Genomic DNA, 13,487 nt, shown 5'->3' with positions numbered 1-13,487 from the left:
AGAATGGTCTAAAGGTCTAGTTAGGGTTATGTGTTGGAGCCATGGCTGTTTACAGTAACATTGCTTGGTCATACTGTAATTCCATTCTTTAAATTAGAATGGGCATGGAGTGACTTTAAAAAGGGGTCAGTGTCCATTGCTCAGAATACATGCCAGCTGATTTGGTACTATTTATTTAATAGTTTTAGGATGCAATTGAATATCTCAGTTGAATGAATTAGTAAATAGTCATATCATTCTCATTCTTTTTTTTCCAAATTGCTTTTAATAGTATACCACCTCTCTTTACCTCTTCTGTCCAGGCTTTCAGGTATAGCACTCAAAACAGATGGATAGTTTTTCTCTTTAAGGAAAGAGCATATACTTGGGGAGAAGTATCAAGGTACAATTTGTAATGATTTAACATTCTGCCTGTGCATTTTTTGTTTGCTTTTTGCTTTGGAGGTTTGTGTTTGTTTTTGCTTTAAGCATAGCATAATGTCCTCTGTGTATTATGATTTTATCTGAAAAATTCTGCTCATTAGGGTTATCACTAACCTATTTAGTACTTTTGTATAAATTAGGAAAAGACACCTTTCCCCTGAGACAAGGCCTCACAAGAAGATGTAGTACAACTGGATTTGGGCCCCCCACTCACCCTTGGCCTGGCCTTCTTGTGTAGCAAACAAAATGCAGCATCCTGCATTGTACAAATTCAGATTCTGAACTTTGTACTGATTTGCATTTGTTTTGAAAGTCTATTATAAGTAGCTTGTAGTTTTGAAAAACTTATAGATAAAATTCTAAAAATATAGCAGAGGAGATAAAATAGTTTCCTCTGCAGAGTAGTATGAAAACCTAATGAAAATAGATAAGAGTTTTTACTCCTAATATAATTTTATTTTACAATCATTAGTAGTTCTTTTTTTCTTTTTTTTTCCTTTTGGCCATGCTGCACGGCTTGTGGGATCAGATCCCCAACCAGGGATTGAGCCACCAGGGAACTTCCACTAGTTGTTCTTTTACATTTTTATATAATGCCTTACATTAAACTTTATTGCATTAGTAACAACCTGCTGTATATATTCTTTCATTTTTAATTGAGAAATATTAGCTCATTTCCCGTAACATATAGAGCTTTGTGATCCCATAATTAATGTGTCAGCATGTCATGCAATTAATTGTCCAGTGCTTTCTATTAACAGTTCTGTAAGTCTTGTAATTAAACTTTTGGTTTTTCCTACTTAGGTACTTTGGTCTGGGAAGCCATATGGTTCATCTCGAAGTATCGTAAGGAAAATTGGTACTAATTTATCTCTGATTCAGTGTCCAAGAGTTCAGTTTCAGGTACTGTATTTTATATATTTCAAATTTTATATTAATATGTACATTGGTGATGTAAATAGGCCAGACAGCTTTAAAAGTACTTTTTGAACCTCTCCCCACTATTGATGCTGCTATCAATAAAATAAAAGAGGATAAAAACCACGGTAAAGTCTTTCTAATTTTAGTTCCTCTGTGAAGTGATTATTCAAGCTCTGTAAGACATTTATCCTTAAGAATACATACGCAGACTTAGAAGCATATAATAAGCCAAGCCGTTGTTAATTCCCAGGTGACCTTGAGCATTGTCTTCTAGCACCAAATCAGGAGTAGCTCAACTCTGCTTGGAGATAAGTTCCTATTTTCTTGATTTGGGTTTTTGTTCCTTACCGGTGTTTTAGTGTGAGACATGTATCATATAGCTTTATTCTTGTTTTTCAGTAATTCTCTACAGTAGTAATAAAATCTTTTAGTTCAACATTTAAGTATATAAAGTTCAGCAGATAATCTATACCAATTTTAAATAATAGATTAGCATGTGAAATGTGGAAGATAAGTTTAAATCATAATTCAAAAGGTCAAAAGTGCCCCTGCGAGCTTATTAGATGTCTTACTTATAAATCACTCCTCCTTGTAGAGAGAGTTAAAAATCTGTTTCTAAGTAAGTGGTAGAAATTAGCATTTGTTCAGGTTGACTAACAAGGTTGGTCATTGTTATGCCCACTTGCAGATTGACTGGCAAGACCTTTGTGCATCAATCTAGAGATTGACAGATTGGAACTTTCCAGAAGTAATTTTTATCAAATGATGGGCTTTTTAAAAAAATCAAAATAGAGAAACCTATGATAGTAATTCTCTCAAGCACAATTTCTGAGAATTCAGTTCACTGAGACACCAATTGCTGATTGCTTTATTTGCCAGTTTCCTTCAAATAACTATTGTGTTAACTAAGACTTAGTAACTTTTCTTCTGATTGCTCCATTCCATTAAAATTTTATCTATTTATCTGCTTAACCTAGTTGCAGGAGAACTTGCTTCAGCATTTGTGTTCACATGGCTAGAGATGTATGAAAGGACGTAGAGATAATCCAGCATTTTCTGGTAGCAACCCAAATCTGCCTTGACAGTCAGTGGGCAGAAGTACTAGGGCCAAGTGCGTTTTCTTGGCGGGATTCTCTTTCTCAATGTTATTAGTCACTTAGAAGCGTCTGAGCAGAATAAGAGTTTTAGGATTAGTACAGGAGCTGCATTTGAAAAAAGATAGATTAACATAAAGGAGAGGAGTAAGGTAAGAGAAATGTTGGTGACCTACTTGAGAATGTAGTAGAAAACAGAAGACATTTGTTTATAGTGAGATTTTTTTACTTCCAGGCAGTTTTGTAGCATGCTGAGTCTTTTCAAATTCAGCATCAATCTTAAAGTGAGTGTTTTATCTGCTACTTATTTAGATATTTTAAATCTGCTATCATTCTTCTGTATCTTCTGTTTTTTTTTTTTAATTTAATTTTTTTTTTTACTACATCTATCAGAAATATAAAAAATGTAGAGTCTTCAAAAAATATAAGGGATGCAGTTTAAGAGTAATAAAATTGACAATTCATTTTTGCTATTTTTTTTGGCTCATTTGGAGGTTTGATATGGAATGTATTTGGACTGTCTAGGAGTCCAACATGAGTAAATACTGCTATAGAAAGTCTGGAACTGGGGAACCACTGTGGGACCCAAGGAGGGAGACAAAAGTTGAAGTAGATTAAACTTGAGAATGAGGTGTTCATGGGTCAATTCAGAAGCAGGAGTTAGTAGTCAAAGCCAGTCCTTTTTTGTCCTGGGTGATTTCACTGTCTTTTGGAACTTAATCTCATATTTTCTTTTCTTCCTCTGCTCCTGTTGACTTTCACTTCTATTCCTTTTCTTGTACCCAGCACTCAATAGGCATCACCTCAAGTTGGCCGCCCTCACAACAGTTTCACCTCCAAAATCTTAAGCCTCAGTATGTTCCTTCTAAATCACACCATCTTTTCATTGTTGTCAGCTGACCCATATATCTGCAGACAAGTAAGACTCTCACATAAATGATGGGCAAGACAGGCATGTTACTTTGTGTTGTGAGGGTTAGACAAGATAATCCATGCAAAGCCCTGAATATCGTAACTGGTACATAATTAGTGCACAATAAAAGTATGCTAGTGGTGGGATTTTATTGTTATTGCCACCTTGCAGCAGAATAACAGATTAATTTACTTGGTTGTCTAAGTGAACTCCCTGATTTTACAGATTGGATTTTTTTTTACTTTTGGCTGTGCCGCTTGGCATGCGGGCTCTTAATTCCCCGACCAGGGATCAAACCCATGCCCCCTGCATTGGAAGCCTGGAGTCCTAACCACTGGACTGCCAGGGAATTCCCAAAAGTTTTGCCTTTTTTTTTTTAAACAAATTGGATTTCTGTATATTTATAGGTTCACAAATCAGAACACAGATCAGCACATTTATTTACACCTTCATCCAGTTAATGGGCCCAATGAATATTGGGCTGGGAATAAAATGAGGTAATGAATGTTAAAGAAAACATATAAAAGCACTCAATGTTTCTTTGCTCTGTTTGTTGGAATGGAGTTCAGAGGTTTTGATTTACAGTGGTTCTCAATACTGGCTGCATAATTAAATCACCAGGAGCTTTAAAAAATAAAATATCCATGCTCAGGCCCCATCCTCCAAGGCCCCAGCCTCCTCACAAAAACACTTAGGGAACTTATAAAGAATATAATGTGTCATCCAAGGCTTACTAAATCTGAATTTCATATATTTGATTTTTTTTTTTCATTTGTTTTTTAAAACCTCTTCAGAAGCTTCTTATGCAGCCGAGTTTGAGGACTTCATTTACAGATTGTGTTTTAGTATTTTACTAAAGAAAGTTTACAGCAGTAACATAATTATCTATTGGCAAATTATGAAAGTAATCACTAAAGCACCTTTGGGGGTCATTTTTATAAATTTCAAATTTTATGAGTTAAAGAAAAACATGGAATTTAAGTGTGGCTTATTGGGATAATAAATACTACACTTAGAAAAACCTAAGGCAAAAAAAAGTGCTCTTGCATACCATCAGATAAGGGGAGGGTAGTTTGAATCCCTGCTCAGTAACTGGCAGAACTCTGGGTAATTTAACCTGGATTACCTTTGTTACCTGTGGAAACCCTGCCCCAGGCTGTTTTCTTGTATTGCTAGGAGTGATTGTTGGAATTGGTGGTGGAGGGGAATGTTCTGTAACCAAACAAGTAATGAATAAGATTCTCACTAAAGTCCACACACTGTGACTAAAGGTGGAAGTAAAACAGCCGCCTGGCACGTTTATTTATTTAGCAAATCTTTATTTAGCAAATCAACTTGAAATCCATGCATTCTGTTAGGTGCTGTTGGTCAGTGGTGAACCAAACAGACACAGTCTCCACCCTTACTGGGATATGGTTCAGTGGGAGAGGGATTAAACAAGGAAATATGCTAATAAACATAAAATTATAATTTGTACTAAGTGCAGTGAAGGAAAAATTGGTATAGCATGGGGAGACTAACAGTGGTGGTGTGGGAAGGCGGCCCTGGAGGAATGACAATTAAGGATTAAAAAGAGCCAGCCCCTCAAAGAGTTAGGAAGAGGGATGGAGGTGGGGCAGTGTTGGCAGAGAGAACAATAAGTGCAGAGGTCCTGAGGCAAGACAGAAGTTACTGTTGAGGAACCAAGACAAGGCCCCTCTGTCAGGAGCTAGTGAGGTGGGAGACGTAGTGTGGTAGTAGTGTGGTATCGTAGTGTGGTATCGTGGTCTTTGATGTCTGAGCCATCTGAGGATAAGTACCTGGATTCGTACTAAAATTCATTGTTAAACTTCATATTTTTCCCAGTTACTGTCTGATGATCTGGACTCTGCTAGCATGTGATGTCATAATGTATGTGATGTCCATTTCTTGATATTTTTAGCTATAAAATGGCCCTTAAGGGTAACTGAATCCAGATATATGCATTATGTTTTATAAATTTGGTAACATGGCGTAGTAATTTGAAGCCCAACTCAGTAAATAACTAATGTTTGTGATGTTTTATTCATTCTCAGTAATTGACTTCTTATAGACTTGTTTTTCCATGGGGATACTGTTACTTACCTTCCTAGGTTATTTTGAGAGATACACACACACGTTTCCTTCCCTCTTGTCTCTCTGGTCCTTTTTCTTCTCCCTGTTCTCCCCTCACCTTCCTTCCCTCCTCCATTCTAGGTGTGTCATGAATAGGAAGGGTTAATAAATGCTCAATTTTTTTTAAAGTGACCACATTACTCAGCAATATTAGTGCCTGTCTCAGCTAGAATATTTAGTTTGGTGTTCTTTACTCAGGTATACCTCTTGGCCTATTGGTGTCACTGTATGTCACTATATTAAAATGCAGAAATTCTGCTTTTAGTTTTTCTTACTATGACAGGAATTGGTAGAAAAAGAGGAATAATTAAATCTGTAATTAAAAATCTAGAAGTTTTTTTACCGTGTTGCTTTTAAGAATACATGTTTTGGGCTTCCCTGGTGGCGCAGTGGTTGAGAGCCTGCCTGCCAATGCAGGGGACACGGGTTCGAGCCCTGGTCTGGGAAGATCCCACATGCCGCGGAGCAACTGGGCCCGTGGGCCACAACTACTGAGCCTGCGCGTCTGGAGCCTGTGCTCCGCAACAAGAGAGGCCGCGATAATGAGAGGCCCACGCACTGCGATGAAGAGTGGCCCCCGCTCGCCGCAACTGGAGAAAGCCCTCGCACAGAAACGAAGACCCAACACAGCCATAAATAAATAAATAAATAAATAAGTTTATTAAAAAAAGAATTTAAAAAAAAAAAAAAAAACAAAAAACAAACAAACAAAAAAAAAAGAATACATGTTTTGCATTTGGCTGTAAACAAAAGGTGGTAAAATAGACTGAGTATATTTACTGTTACACCGTTTTTGGCAAGAAACTGAGAGAATTCTAGTTCCCAGTACCAGTGTGTTTATTTTATGAAAAGTCACATGAGGACAAAGCGAGCTCTTCTAATATTTTATTCTAAGTATTTCAGCTTTTGTATAAGCTTTATATTTTTCTTTTATGCAGTTTATTAAATAAATCAATTTCTTCAGTGTAGTTTTACATTATCAGAATATTTAAAATTACTTCAGTAAAATTCTTGAAATATAATTGAATCTTAGATAATTTAAATTGTTTCAAATGTTGATTTGAATTTCTTAAGATCAGTAAAAATACAATGCTCTTACTGAATTTTGCTCTGAATGAAATGCTTTTCTTACTTTCTGAAAGGAATTTGGATACTGATAAATCAATAAGCACTAATTTTATTTTAAATTTTATAATGCCCTTGATTTTGAAAAAAAATTTTTCTGTCGTTTTTTTTTTTTCCCCTACTAACAATAGCTGTGGTAGGACAGGACCTTGCTGGAACCTTCAGTAAGTTGACCTTTTCTTTTTCAAACTTCCCATCCATCATCCATGCATGTCAGTTGTGGTGTCTAAATCATACCTCCAAGGATTCCATGCCCTCAGTCCCCTTGCCTACACTGACCTCACCTAAACTAGTACTTTACTAGGTGAACTGTACTTCCTGTTTCATTCTTATGCTACTGAGTGCCCGTTTCGGCAACAACTGAAGTGGCCTTTTAAAAAAAGATTAGATTTTTTTCAGTTTTATTTTGTTTTTTGTTTGAGTTTCCCCAGGGACTTTGTTAGGCTTCTTTTTTGGTGGCATAAATCACTGTTATAATGTAGGTACGTGACTTAAATACTAAAACTACTTTGTCTTGTGGGGCAGGATGTCAATTAGAAATGATACAGGTATTATCAATTCTGGAATTGGTTCTTGACAGTATCATTAACATTTTCATCTCATTGAGTACATGTTATAGACATGGTATTATTTCAGTGATTAAATATAATCAATGCTCAGTAAGATTACAGACTAAGTCCATGGAATAATTGGTTTTTGTTTTAAAGTTTGTGCAAAAAGCAACATTTCATGTTTAATATGCGAAGTGTTACAGATGTAAAATTGAGAAATATTGTATGATCTTTACATTATAAAATAAAATACTTGGAAAGGCTGTCACAGAATGGGTTTAACTTATATTTTTGAGTATTCTTAGAAAAGTATTTTGCTTCCTTTTATGGGCAAAAATATCTGGGAAGAAAACAGCAATTTTTGTAGCTTTTATGGGAAGGTAAGAAGTCTTAAGGTCAAAACTAGATTTTTATTTATCTTAAATATACCTTTCTTCCTACCAACTAGTAAGTGTATTGGAACAAAATTTTATTTTCTAAATAAAGAGTTAGGTAACCAAATTGATCTCATGAGCTAGCACCTTAAGGAAGGGACCATTCAGGTTTTACCTTTATGATTTGTCACTTGTACAAAACAGCCCATTCAACACTGTATCTTCTAGGAGCCTCCACAGAGCTTGGGGGACCTTCCTGTTCCCGAATCTCCATGTAACCCACTTAGAATCTCCATTTTATAGTGTGACGGGAGTATTAATATACCATTCTGTTCTCAGTAATGGATAGAAACAGAATATTGCCAGATTCGCAGGCTCTTGAGACCAGATGGGATGCCCAATTCATTTATATTATTTAAGTTGTACAAGATACCAATTTACTGAAAACTGTTTATTGACTTATTTAGATAAATTTCTGAAACGTATAAGGGAGAAGTAGAAAAATCTTCTTTTTGATTTTTCTTTGATCATATCCCTTGACAATGTACTTGCTGAAGGTTATACTTTTTTTCTCTTCTGACCAGTTACTCCACTGTGTGCCTTAAAACACTGGTATTTTGAAAGCTTTTTCATCTTAATTCCGTTATTAGTTTTTTTGTTTTTGTTTTTGCCCAGGATTAAGTTCTTAAATCTCTACTCTTCTAATATACTTGTTTTCTTTCTTGCCTGTACCCCTGTCCTTCCCAAAAGCCACAATTTAAGGCATTTTAAATACTTGATATTCTTAGTATCTTGTTGTTAAAATGTCAGTTTTCTAGTACTACTCTATGAAGTTGATAATGTTGGGTAATTATGATATCTGAATGCGTGCACATACCAGTAACCAATATGTTCAGTTAAAATTTTCTTCATAATGTTAAAGATACATTATTTAAAAATTAAAGATATATTATTTAAAAATTTTAACCATATTAGTATTATGTGTTTGTAGGGTATATTTTATAGTTGAGGAACAAGTATTATTTAAGTGTAGCTTCCAAAAGCTTCATCTGGCAATGATAATAGTAAGAAGTTTCAAACAAAGCATGGGTTACTGTAGAAACTTTCTGATAAATACGTGTAAATCTCTTTGGCCTCTTAAACATTTTTCTTCAATTAAAAAGTCTGCATTTTCTTTTTTATTTAAACCTTACTTCAACTTGTAGGAAGTATTACATTAATCTGATAACAATTATTCATTAGCCATCTGGCAATATTCTTATAACAAAACTTAAATTTAATTCAATTAAGTTATTTTTCTATTTTTTGAAGGTCAATTTCAGAACTTGCACGCTTTTTCTTTGTTATATTTATTTCAGAATATTCTGTTCCTTCTCTAGGTGTTTAAGGTCAGCTAGAGAATTCTGTTCTACTGCTATTTGTATTTTTGGTTCTTTAATATAGTTAATACTTTAATTTAAAAATCAAGAGATCTAATGATATTTGAAAATGTATTTTCATTATTGTAACAGTGTATCTATATAATATCCATTTAAAAATATTCCCAGATTTAGCACAAATTGGTCACTATACTTTTTACTAAATCTCTTCAGAAAAGAACTGATTTATAATGTTTAAATTCTAAAAATTTTCTTAATGTTTTAGGATGAACAGAGGTTTTTGTTTTTTTTTAACGAGTCTCATTTGACCTGTAAAATAAAAATTGAATGAGTTAAATTATAATTCAGAGATTGCATGCACTATTAAACAACAGTGTGACATAACTAAAGGTCTCTTTCGTGGAGACCTTCAATGGAAATGCTAGAAACTGTCCATGTGTTTGTAATGCTAGAGCTGGTGATTTTCCTTAGGTAATAAAATGTTTTTATTCTACCATTTTGGTGCTAGATGAAGAACCTTCCCTATTTGTAACTTACAGCTTACCAGCCCTACAACAGAATGGAGCCCCAGCCAGCCAGGAGAGGATGCAGTGGTGTCTTTTGCCGATGTTGGATGGGTAGCCAGAGAAGAAGGAGAGTGTTTATTAACAAGACGAAGGTTAGTCTGGATGGCTGTCAGAGCTGAGATGCGGTATTTAGTATTTTAAGATGGTACATTGGAATCATCTTCTTATTAGGCATCAAGGATACATAGATAAAATAAGACACAGTCCCAGCTTTCCAGGAATACTTGGAAATACTTGCTAGAGGAGATTACAAAAGGAAATCAATAATAGCGATACTGGAAAGACTACTAAATAAATACAGAAGGCCACTGTGGGATGCGAGGTTCAGCAAGGCTTCTCAGGGGGAGGGGATGATAGAGCTGAGTGCTGGGGGGCAGTAGGAGCCACTCAACTAGGAAGGCTGTATTCCAGGTAAAGTGAATGTGATTAAAGGTACTAATCAGAAGGCCACATGGCATGTTCAGGAAACTCCAAATGGCTCCATGAGGCTAGAGAGTAGCAGAGAAGGGTAGGCTGTAGGAGATGAATATGGAAAGTAGGTCGAGGTTAAAAGGTCATACATGTTAGGCTAAGAAGTTTACACTTTTTCCTGAAAGCACTGTAGAGCGATGGAAGAAATTTAAGCATCATAGTAATATTATCAAATTTGTATTTTAGTTAAATTTCCTTGTAAACAGTGTAAAGAATAGAAGGGAGCCAAGTCAGGAAATAGGCTAAATAAGAGATGATAAGAGTTTGACTAAATTAAGAAACCGACAGAGAAGGCATGGAGAAAAAGGACAAAATCAAGAGATACTGAGAAGAATTTTAAACTTTTTAAAGAAACTTTTTGGGTATTGGGGTTGAGAAAGGAAGAGTCTAGGATAACTCCCAGGTTTCTGGCTAGGATATGAGAATGGCGGAACAATTAATAAGAATATAGGAAAACAGATTTCTTTCTGGAGGGTGGGAGTTAGAGGTAGTCCAGTGTGGAATATGCTGTGTTTGAGCTTCCTGTGGGACATTGACATAGCTCTGGAGACAGTTTATGTAGCTAGATATTGATAAAGAATGCTTGCACTTCAACATGTGGATAGAATGGCTGGGACCCAGAGTACTCAAGGAGCATATATAAGACACGAAGAGCATTTGTATCCTGGATAAAGCTGGCATTTGGGAGTAAATCAGGAGAAAAAAAAGAAGAAAAGAGAAAGGACTCCCCTACCTGCCAGAAGTAGCTCAAGAGGCAGAAGGAGAACCAGCAGAGAGTGTTGTCATGGAAGCAGAGGTAGGAGAGCTTCAGGGAAGTAGAGTAAGCTTCCATCAGTGTCAGATACTTAGAGGCTAGGTAAACCAAAAACCTAGCAAGTTTCCATTTTGTTTTGCAGTTGAAAGATTATCATTGACTTCAGCAAGAGAGTAATTTCATTTGAGTGGTATTAGCTGAATAAAATAAGAATTAAGTAATCCAAGAGCAAAGAAGGAATTTGATTTGAATGACAAGTAGGAGTGAGGACATAGCAGTAGAGGAACAGACCAGATTATTGCAGGATTAGCAGGTAAAGAGCCTTTCTTTTGTAAGATGTTTATTTTTTTGATTAAACTTTTTGAGATAATTGTAGATTCTTCACATGCAGTTACAAGAAAGAATACAGAAGCATTTCCTGTACCCTTTACCCAGTTTTCTCCAGTGGTAATATCCTGCAAAACATGGTACACTATCACAACTAGGATATTGACACTGGTTAAGTCAAGAACATTTCCATACTACAAGAACCCCTCCTGTGGCCCTGTTATGGCCACACCCACTTCACTTCCATCTCCAACCCCTCCTTAATGGCAACCACTTATCTCTTCTTCATTTTCACAATTTTGTCATTTCAAGATAGTAATATAAATTGAATCATACAATATACAACCTTTTGGGACTGGCTTTTTTCACTAAGCATAATCTCTAGTGATTCACCCAGATTGCTGTATCAGCAGTTCCTTCCCTTTTAGTACTGAGTAGTATTCCTTGGTATGGATGGACCACAGTTTGTTTAACCATGCACCAGTTGATGGACATCCGGATTGATTCCAGTTCTTGACTTTTGTAAGTAAAGTTAATGTAAATGTGTACAGGATTTTGAGCTAGCATAAATTTTCATTTCTCCGGAATAAATGCCGATGAGGGCAATTGTTGGTTTATATGAGTCATAAGGTAGTTGCGTGTTTAGTTTTAAAGAAACTGACACACTGTTTTCCAGAATGGCTGTATTATTTTACATTCCCACCAGCAGTGTATGACTAAGCCAGCTTCTCTGCTTCCTCACCAGCATTTGATGATGTTACTTTTTTCCTTTTTTTTTTTTTTGCCATTGTAATAGGTGTGTATTGTGCATCTCATGATTTTAATTTGTGTTTCCTTATTGGCTAATAATGTTGAACATCATTTCATATGTTTGCCATCTTCATATGCTTTTGAATAAAATGTCTCTTCATGTCTTTTGCCCATTTTCTAATTGGGTTTTCTTTTGCGAGTTCTTTATATATGCTAGATATGAGTCATTTTTCAGATATGTGGGTTTGTAAACATTTTCTCCCAAATGTAGGGCAAGTAGGACAAGTTAAATCTTATCTTTTCATCTATTTAACAGGGTCTTTCACAGAGCAAAAGTTTTATATTTTAATTCGTTCGTTTTTCCCTTTTACGGATCATGTTTTTGGTGTCAGTGTAAGAACTCTGTGCCTATGTTAGATCCTTTGGATTTTCTCCTGTTTTTGTTTTTTTCAAGTTCATAGTTTTATGTTTTACAATTAAGTCTCTGATTGTCTGGTTTTGGTGTCAGAGTAATACTAGCTTCAAAAAATGAAGCTATCTATTTTCTGAAGAGATTGTATAGAACTGGTGTTAATTCTTTAAACATTTAGGAGAATTATCCAGTGAACCATCTGGACCTGTTGATTTCTTTTTGGTGAGATTTATTTATTTATGTATGTATGTATTTATTTATTTTATTATTATTATTATTTTCACAGAAAGGCATTTTATTTTAAACATAGCAGTGTGTACCTGTCAATCCCAAACTCCCAATCTATCCCTCCCTCCCACCCTTCCCCGCTGATAACCGTAAGTTCATTCTCTAAGTCTGAGTCTGTTTCTGTTTTATAAGTTCATTTGTCTCATTTTAGATTTTGCATATAAGCGATATCATATGATATTAAGTGTAGTAAGCCAGACAAATATCATATCTTTCTCTGTCTGACTTACTTCACTTAGTATGATAATCTCCAGGTCCATCCATGTTGCTGAAAATGGCATTATTTTATTCTTTTTATGGCTGAGTAATATTCCATTGTATATATGTACCACATCTTCTTTATCCATTCATCTGTCGATTGACATTTAGGTTGCTTCCATGTCTTGGCTATTGTAAACAGTGCCTGCAGTGAACACTGGGGTGCATGTATGTTTTTCTCTGGATATATGCCCAGGAGTGGGATTGCTGGATCTTATGGTAGCTCTATTTTTAGTTTTTTTAAGGAACCTCCATACTGTTCTCTATACTGGCTGTACCAATTTACATTCCCACCAACAGTGTAAGAGGGTTCCCTTTTCTCCACACCCTCTCCAGCATTTATTGTTTGCAGATTTTTTGATTGATGGCCATTCTCACTGGTGTGAGGTGATATCTCATTGTAGTTTTGATTTGCATTTCTCTAATAATTAGTGATGTTGAGCATCTTTTCATGTGCTTCTTGGCCATCTGTATGTCTTCTTTGGAGAAATGTCTTCTTAGGTCTTCTGCCCATTTTTCGATTGGGTTGGGTGTTTTTTTGTATTTTGAGCTGCATGAGCTGCTTGTATATTTTGGATACTACTCCCTTTCTGGTTGCTTCGTTTGCAAATATTTTCTCCCATTGTGTGGGTTGTCTTTTTGTTTTGTTCATGGTTTCCTTTGCTGTACAAACACTTTTGAGTTTAATTAGGTCCCATTTGTTTATTTCTGTTTTTATTTCTGTTACTCTGGGAGACTGATTGAAAAA

At 35.5% G+C, this 13,487-nt stretch overlaps 1 protein-coding gene across 4 annotated transcripts in view; it reads left to right on the top strand.

Annotated features, from left to right (window-relative positions):
* MTFR1 (mitochondrial fission regulator 1) overlaps positions 1-13,487 on the top strand; it is a 67,750-nt gene that overhangs the window by 20,190 nt on the left and 34,073 nt on the right. For 2 of the 4 annotated variants that reach the window (XM_036830361.1, XM_036830360.1), the window contains exons 3-4: positions 1,228-1,326; positions 9,453-9,571. In XM_036830361.1, the coding sequence (XP_036686256.1) occupies positions 1,228-1,326; positions 9,453-9,571 (218 nt within the window). Of the gene's footprint in view, positions 1-302; positions 383-1,227; positions 1,327-9,452; positions 9,572-13,487 lie in introns of all 4 variants that reach the window. The other 2 variants (XR_005017030.1, XM_036830362.1) reach the window with 2 other exon arrangements.

Source organism: Balaenoptera musculus, chromosome 17 (assembly GCF_009873245.2).
Source record: "Balaenoptera musculus isolate JJ_BM4_2016_0621 chromosome 17, mBalMus1.pri.v3, whole genome shotgun sequence".
Classification (NCBI taxonomy): Eukaryota; Metazoa; Chordata; class Mammalia; order Artiodactyla; family Balaenopteridae; genus Balaenoptera; species Balaenoptera musculus.
The sequence above is the reverse complement of the archived record's forward strand: the minus strand, read 5'-3'. Positions and strand labels throughout refer to the sequence as shown.